The sequence below is a fragment of the Opisthorchis viverrini genome, assembly GCF_000715545.1.
Source record: "Opisthorchis viverrini unplaced genomic scaffold opera_v5_301, whole genome shotgun sequence".
In the NCBI taxonomy this organism is placed as follows: Eukaryota; Metazoa; Platyhelminthes; class Trematoda; order Opisthorchiida; family Opisthorchiidae; genus Opisthorchis; species Opisthorchis viverrini.
The window spans coordinates 29230-37873 of record NW_008751955.1 but is presented as its reverse complement, the minus strand read 5'-3'; the positions used below and the strand labels follow the sequence as shown (position 1 = coordinate 37873).

The 8644-nt window shown below is 46.4% G+C and overlaps 2 protein-coding genes across 2 annotated transcripts in view; one reads left to right on the top strand and one right to left on the bottom strand.

The window, feature by feature from the left end:
- The window catches only part of T265_09694 (hypothetical protein), a gene marked incomplete at both ends in the record, with an annotated part of 2885 nt that extends 2518 nt beyond the window's left edge, over window positions 1-367 (top strand). The window contains one exon of the mRNA XM_009175850.1: window positions 237-367. Coding sequence (XP_009174114.1) covers window positions 237-367 — 131 coding nt within the window. The remainder of the gene's footprint in view (window positions 1-236) is intronic.
- Window positions 1-7197, bottom strand: part of T265_09693 (hypothetical protein) — a gene marked incomplete at both ends in the record, with an annotated part of 87780 nt that extends 80583 nt beyond the window's left edge. The window contains 3 exons of the mRNA XM_009175849.1: window positions 330-419; window positions 3521-3850; window positions 6663-7197. Coding sequence (XP_009174113.1) covers window positions 330-419; window positions 3521-3850; window positions 6663-6953 — 711 coding nt within the window. The remainder of the gene's footprint in view (window positions 1-329; window positions 420-3520; window positions 3851-6662) is intronic.
- Between the last annotated feature and the right edge of the window lie 1447 nt (window positions 7198-8644).

Below are 8644 nucleotides of genomic sequence, written 5' to 3'. Positions count from 1 at the left end.
TGTACGGCAGTGAAGCATCGGTGTTGAGCACTGATGTCATGCTGTCGTTGATGATGATGATGATGATGACTCACACGGCCGACTGGATGATCTGTCTAACTGCAAATAATTCGGAGCATGAGAGGGACAGTTCTTATGTGAAATCCCACATGTCGTTACATCTGTTCCTGATGCACAGAGACCGCTGAGGGATCACAACACATATCAAGAACGCTTTCAACGCCTATCCCTTGTAGGTTGTGGAGTAGCTGCATTGAGTACCTACCATGCTGTGGAAACTGGAATGGACTCACGTTCACTAAACGCCACAAGAGATCAGACCAACTTACATTGCTTATATGATTGGCAACCGGTTTGTAGTTTCTAACAGGTTCGTATAAAAGTCGAACTTCATGCTTCGGGCGATTGATTTCTTTCATCTGCAGAAAGGACAAGGGAGTGGAGAAACAAGACGAAAATAGGACTGAAACAGTGTTAGCAACGGGCCAAAGGATTACTGTAGGTGATGGAAGTACAAAATGAATCGTGCTTTGTAGGTTAGGTACACTGCCTGGAAATTCCGTACAGATGAATAAAAAAAGTCGTCCAACTTTGCTTGGATCTTGACAATTTTCAGCCAACAGTGCCTCTTTGAATTTGAAGCTAAAAGCCATACTAAGGGGGTTTGAAATTCCTGATCCAGCAGTGTATGAACTCCGTACTTGTTACGTAACAGCTTCCAAGCCTGGCGGTGAGAACGACCCAGGGTCAATCGTATTAGTACTTTTTCTGGTTTGCGTCCGCAGACCTCAACAGATAAGGACGAAAGTTTTGAGATGTCGCTAAAGATTACAGTCCACGGTCAAGGAACACAGTCATCGACATGGGAATAGCAGGTATGAGTTTGATACTTGTTGTCTTGACGCGCAGGGCGTTGGTCTGAACCCGTCAGCGACATGAATTTCAAGCGTTCAGGAGGACAATAGATATGATGGATATTCAATCGTAAGTTCAGCTGTGCTGCCCATCGTGGTCGGACGAGGATACAACCTATTTCATCGGTTTTCTTCATCATTTGGAAACTGCCACAGAAATCGAGCTCTGTCCAAGGCATCCGTTTTCGATTGATATCCAGTCGTATGTTGTTTTTTTTCGTTTACATGATAGGGCTCACGTCCCTCTCGTTTGAACAGTTTTCCGCCTGTCCTGCTAGGTCCAACGTGGGCTGACGAAGTATTAATAAAACGCTCGCCTCGCATGCCAGATGTCTGGGGTTCGAACCCCGACACGACCAAGGAGGGGGGCGAGATGGCTCCAGTGGTTAGAGCGCGAATTTACTGACCGGAATGTCCGTGGTTCGAACCAGACCTCTGCCTCTCGACTTCTCCTGTCTAGGCTTGGGCAACCTGGCAGTATCCCAGCCCTCATGTTTCCTTCGGGTGGCATGGCAGCTAGGTACCGAGAGGGTGTTACAACGATCCACGGCCAAGGATTTGCACTGCTGATAAGCAGTACACTTTATTCCCAAACTTATATCAGTGTAAGGGTTCACAACGAACTATCCAGAAGTTTCCATACAACTAAGAGGGTTTAACCTCTCACTCTCTCCACTCCAGTTTAAAACTGACGTCGACATTTTCATGGACTACGAACTTCCAGAGATCGAAGTTCTTACTATCGAAATCAAATCTAGAGAGTCTAAAAGGCTTAAACCACGCGGACAACATTGTCTTGCTATTTGACGATGATCAGTCCCCACAGTCTACCGTAGATGGAATTCCCGTATGCGCTTCATGCCTTCGAAGTAAGGATCTGAGATTTTTGGTCCTGCTATACTGATCTGAGACTGCAGGGAGAGGAAATCGCGCTTGTTGACCAGTTTGTCTACCTAGACAGCTGGATAACCCGTGGCTGTACTATAACAGAGAAGTCGATGCATTACCAAGGCGTGAGCAATATATGCGTCATGGCGTCATAAACGAATCGCATCGAAGCTGAAGGGACTACCGGAAGAGCAGTCACGCTCCGCGGCTTCTCCGATCCAAGGATATTGTATAAATTCAAGTGTTTGATCACCGTTACCTTCACAGCGATGAGGAGAGGACATTAGCTGGCAATAGTGAGTTCGTAATGAAATTGTGCGCGAGCGAGTATGTGGTGGTGAATCAGAATAATTAGAACAGCAATTAAAACTAGTCAAGCGGAGGTGGCTGGGACATGTATCAAAGAAAGCAGTATTTTACAAATCTGAACTTTTGTTGGCAAAAGGCCCGAGGGGATATTCCATGATTTGGAAATGAATCCGCCTTCCTGATTGGAATACGCGTGAGTCCCCTTACACGCGGTTAGAGACCCTACATGACATGATAAATAATAGGTCCTAGTGGAGATCAGGCTGCCTAGCTAGAGCTAGTCTGTCGTTCTTTGATGGGATCATGGCAAGTGACGTCCGCAAAGGAAGTTGGGTTAGTTCCACTTACTTCTTACTTCATTGTGATTCTCAGATGAGTTACCTCGCCGCTGTCCTGGATATTTTATTCTTGATCATATTCCACAGAAAGATAAAGCTGCCCCTTCCCTTCTTTCTCCTGGTTACTGGAACACTTTTTATCATGACTGAATGGTGATTGAACACCAGTATTTTTTACTGGTGCTGTCGATGAGGATGATGATGCAGACGACCGTATTTCGATTGGTACCACATCGGTTTGACACTTAACTGCGACAGGACCTCATATGGTAAAGTGCAGCTAAGTGGCATGAGATGGGCCTTCATGGGTATGCTTCAAGACCCAACATTTAGGACGACGGGTTATTTGGCTTTATAGTTTCACTGGAGACCTCCAAACAAGTTTTCAAACAAAGCAAACGATCAGAAAAGTTCAGACTGCCGCAGAAATGTGTATGTGCAGGACTAAGTACACCTTTGGCAAATGGTGCAGATACTTTTAAGTAGGTATTTGCTGAATTCCAGACTTTCCAGAAGGACTCTATCCAATAGTCTGTGTGCAGAGACGGATCCGAAAACCTAACAACAGGTTCGCGTAACCTCTTCTATGAGGACATCGCCACAAGAGACAACAAGATAACTTTAGTGATGGGAACAACGCCTCATCCCTGTTTCCGAACGCAACCCACAACACTTTTGTATGACACCACACATATGTTCATCGTCCAGCTGTAGCACCTTTCGATGCCTATCTGCCATATCACACAAGGAGGCAAAAGGGCTGGGATACTGCCAAGTTGCCTAAGCCTAAACAGGGAAGTCGAGTGGCAGAGGTCGGGTTCGCATCACGGACCTTCCGGTCAGTAAATTCACGCTCTAACCACTTGGTCCATCTCGCCACCCATATGTTCGTACTGGAGCCCACTTTCGAAATCTTCCTGAGTTGTTCGGATTTAGAACAACCTTTGTCTTTATTGAGGGCAGTTCTCACTTGTGGATGGACCGACTTGAAGAATGAAAGTACATGCAACTTTCCTGCGATTGAGAAAACATGCCTTTCTGGCCATCACAGTCCTGAGGGATAGAACATACCTGTTGTGCCTTTAGCATCATGTACCGCGTATTTGGAGGCGGTCTGCATTCAGCTCGGCTATTCACTCGTCCAAATAAGGAAAGACGCCGGGAGTAACGGGCGGACGAGGAATTGGAAAAAGGCGAGGACGGACGGGCGGAAGAAGTGTCTGTTTCTGAATTGCACACTGTGCCAGTGCCAGATGGACCAGCCATCGCCAAATCGTCCTCAGCTAAGATGATCAGCTCTTGACCAGACAAAGCGCTCACACGACGTTGAGACGACTGACCAGGCCGACCACTTGCCGCGGAGGACGTCGACGCGGAAGTCTGAATGAAGAATTGATGTTCCTACAAGTAAAAATAAATAGACAAAACAAAGCTGGTTCAGCTGTGCTCACGTGCTGCGTTTCGAGGAGAAACAAGATACTACCAGGCTGCCAAGGCCTAAAGAGGAGTAAAAAAAGCCAGAGTTTGGTTTGAACAGAGATTTTGGTCAGTATCTCCTTACGTTGACGGAGCTACCTTGACCTCATTTTCTACAAGCTTATTCGTACAAACAAATGGGTACGGCAGAGGACAATGTGGACGGCATAATGTTGATAGTAAACCGTATGATAGATAAAGGAGTACTTCCAGGTTCTCCAGCCTTTAGGAGATGAAGGCTAAAACTCGAAAGGCACACTGAGGCCCGATCAACTCACCTTCAAAACAAAGTGTTGACTGAACAAGACTAGTAGACACCCGTTGCTTTGTTTGATGAGTTAGGCGGCTTGAGGAAACTTACGGCAAACCGTCGTTGAGGTTTCAGACATTGGGCTCACCCACCTTCTTTAGGAAATCCAAACAGGGCAGTAACTATCCCCACCTTTTATCCATTTTACCCGCATTGCAAACTATGGAGTGTGCACGCTGTGTATTCTCACCCTGGCATTTAGGGGTTTGATTGAAACTGAATAGTGGAACCCTATGTTGTTGTAAACTCTCTAAAAAATTCCACAGAGTGTACAAAGCCCTGCGGTAAACTTACACAGATCAAGGGATTAGTGAACTAACTAGCAGTATATAATGCTCATATCCCAAAAAGGGTGAAAACCTTGTCAATATTCGCAGTAAAATGGTCATGAGAATGCATGCTCAGATCAGTGGCCTGCACATTTCAACAAGAGAAAATGTCCCCCTTTTGGTCAGGTACCAAGAATAGAACAGGGAGCAAGGTCTCCATGCTACGGCAGCGCCATGAGTGCACCCATATTACGCCCAACCCTCATGAGGCATTAAAACGATACTGCAATCTCAGTCAGACACGTACCGCCAAAGACTAGACGACTAGTGCACAAGCGGAACCCGAGGCAACCTCAGATTACATAGTCCGTCTCGCATTGACGACTTACTCCATACATCGGCGAGAAGTGGCTACTTTTGATACCGCCCTTCGCTCCCTTGCAAATTTCTCCTCTTTCTTCCAAACCACATTCGACACGTAAGAAGCAATGACTCCATCCGAATCGATATTCCGTAAGGCGTGGTCTCTACGCACATTGAAATCAATCTCCGATCCCGGGGCGAAGTCATGCAGTTGTGCTTAAAGTTCACACTCCGGAACACGCTGGACAGCAGGAACCTGCAGGTCATCTACCGGGGATGACTCACCATCGATGTGCGTTCCCTATTTGAAACTCAGAGACGATATCCGACTACCGTTGTCAAATTAACCGCTCCATCAGTCACTTTTCGCCTGTAGTAATCCAGGGACCACTGCAACAGGTATCGTTTTCAAGTACAAAGATCGGTTTCACTGGGTATTCGCAAACATCCATCCCCGCACATTTTGTTTGTCGACGCCTGCGAAGACATTCCGCGAACGTGTTGATGATCGCTGTTTTGCCATTCTTTTCATACACCTGTCTGATAGTCTCAGGGCCGAGATGGACCAAGTGGTTAGAGCACGAATTTACTGACCGGAAGATCCGTGGTTCGAACCCGACCTCTGCCTCTTGACTTCCCCTGTCTAGGCTTGGGCGACCTGACAGTATCCCAACCCTTGTGCCTCATTCGTGTGGCATGGCAGCTAGGCACCGAAAGGGTGCTAGAGCTGGACGATTTTTTACTGATAGTCTAAAAAGCAGCGTTCGCTACTCCTTAAGCGCTCTATCGCAGTAGACTGAAGGCGCACGTATTGTTGTGGGCATGAAGGATATGGACTTAGTGTGGAAAGGCCTGTTTCCAAGGCGAACTATCAAGAAATAGGTGCTCGTTCACCTGTGGGATTCCTCCGGTGCATAGCTACTGTAAAACTCGAAGGAAGCACGGGGGTTGAAGCACTGCCAGGTTGCCTGAGTTTAGATGCGAAGATGCCTAAACCCTCGAACAGTAATGAGAAAAAGTCTGTTTAGCATCATGTCGCTGATGCTATCAAAAGGATCAACCCAGTTTACAAACACGCGCACTGCAATCCAGAGAGAGATTCCGACAGTCGTAGAAAGCTGTAGGTACTCCAAGGAGTGCATTAGTTTTGATGGCATCGTGACAGATGAATCGTGAGTCTCAAAGGCCAACTAGGGTGTCAAAACGACGTACCTGAGGGTCGCAAGGACCGCATGATAGAATACGAGTGTGCTGTGGTACGGTCACCGGTCAGCACTGTCGGCGAGGGCCTGAGACACTTTCATTCATTTATCATTCAGTGCGCCAACAGCGAAGATGTCTCTGAGGGTCGCAAGGACCGCATGATAGAATACGAGTGTGCTGTGGTACGGTCACCGGTCAGCACTGTCGGCGAGGGCCTGAGACACTTTCATTCATTTATCATTCAGTGCGCCAACAGCGCACTGAAGATGTCTCCTCGAATGGTGACGAAACGTTTGCAAATCAATTGCCAAGTTCGGCGAACAGATCAACAGCCACCTGATCAATTACCAATACAGTAGTATGCCCCATGAGCAACAATTTAGCCTGAAACCTCCCCTTAGAAGAGAGATCACCCGCTAAACCACTTCGGAAATCCCCTGTATCAGTGTAGGGAGAATTACTACAACTGACGAGAATAAATTGCCGTAACTCCCAGGTAAAATCAAGGAGAACGATGTGAACAATGGAGAGCAGACGAGTAGCAACAAAGCGTCTGTTTAAACGAAAGGGCTAGACCTCAAAGGTCACTCACTTTTGGTATGAGGTCGCCTGTTTCACCGGCATGTGCCAAGAGATCCGGATCAGTGACTAGAGTGACTTGGGAACCTACAGGTCGTCGGTTTCCTTCAGCTTGGCCAGGTGCAGGTGAACTGGCAATTACCACTTTCCCTCCCTCCCCGTCTGGCCCAGATTTGCGCCACAGTTCTGCCAGATATTTCGGCACTTTTACCAACCAAACACCATCCTTTGCGCGGCTAGTGTCCACCGAATAAAGAGCATGCGCATCAGTAAAACAGTCAGACCCTGTCTTCGGGCGTGACATCCAGATATTTCTTCGAATGAATTTTCAGAACAAACGGATAGCACGATCCGTGAAGCAACAGGTGATTGTTCAAGGCCTCAGGGCTATGGGAAAATCGGGAGTGAAATATGTGAACACAAGAGGGATAACACATTAGAATGGGGTAAGTTAGACCGCATCATCTTTGGAAGAAAAAGACAATTAAGATGTTAATAAGCACCCAAGTAACTGCTTACTGTTTTCCATCTTACCCTATGAACTTCAGTTGCCCCTTTCATTTTACGTTACCGGTGCATGAAGGTCACCACAAGCCGAATCAACGTATCCTTACAAGGTTGAAAAACTGAGCGGGGTGTCTGACCACTGCTCTCGCGGTTATATGTGAAGTGGCTGATTGTTGGCTGGCTTTTGACCATCGGTTTGCCGGATAAGTGATGGTTCGGCTTGCGGCATTTGTGCGTGAATGTTCCGTGTGCGAAGTGGAAGTGCAATCCAACACCAAACGTGCAATCTGGAGGTAGACTGTCAACTCGGAAAGCTCGACAATCATTCCACTAGGTTACTGTCTATATTTAATCTCGATACAATTCTTGTATACACGGTTGATTGGGAGACGATATCCTCCGGGTGACACAACGGTGTCATCATCACCATCACCCTTACCATCAAGAACATTAATCAACCGGTAGTAGAAACTGGAGCTTAAATATCATGCACTTACGGAGGAAGAACACACCAGTGAAATATGGAAAGAACGAGGGGGTTGATTGAGTACAAGGTTCAAGCCCATACGATAGGAGTACCCTCACAATTGTTTTGTAGACAGTCCTTTAGCCTCAGAGAAAATTGTTTCTGACACCAAAGAAAACAGAATCTAGCGAACGTGGCTAGTGTCATTATGGTGTGTGCGTTGACTTTGTCTGTCACAGTACAGTAACAATTTACGCAGATGCCAAGATAAGTGAACTGATCGACAAAAACAAGCTACTCATTCTGAAGTTTCAACGAAGGTGCGCAGCACTGAAGCAAAACTTTGCACCTGAAGATACAAAACGCACGCCAAAACGAGGGGCTATCTGCGAAATTCCATTTGAGGAACCTAATTACCGGTCTTCTCGTTCCGGAACAGAGAACAGTTTCGGGCTGTAGTCCATCTTCGTTATGTGGCTCGCTAGCACCTAACTTCTATATGGTACTGCTTACCTAAGGCATTCTCCACAGCATTTGAATCGTATGCAGGGGCTTCTCAACAGGGACCACCATAAGACCTGATGAAAGCGATCGCTTATCAAGAAGAAGGACCACATCCGAAGGGTCGAAAAAAATTCATGGTTATATGGGGCAGCTGAATAGCTGTTTAGTCAGATATTTATAAAGTCTATTGCTTATTTCTGTTTTGTTTATCTATTTTATCATCGCTATGTGCTGCCAAGGTCAAGTCATGTTGGTTTCTATAAGAGCGCCGGGCTAGCTACAGAAAAAGCCACCACCATAGGCCGGGAACCATACGGAATTTCCTATACCTAATTGTAAATTCAAACCGTAATTCATTGCTCCTATTTTGCCGCAATCTTTCACTCACAACAGATACACTTAAGTTCCAGGCCTAGTGTAGAAGAGTAATCTGAATGTATTTGATTGCAATTCACTGAGTTCAGTGTCTAATATCAAGTCAAAGCTTCTACTGACTTTTCGTAGGCACGACTGCCTGA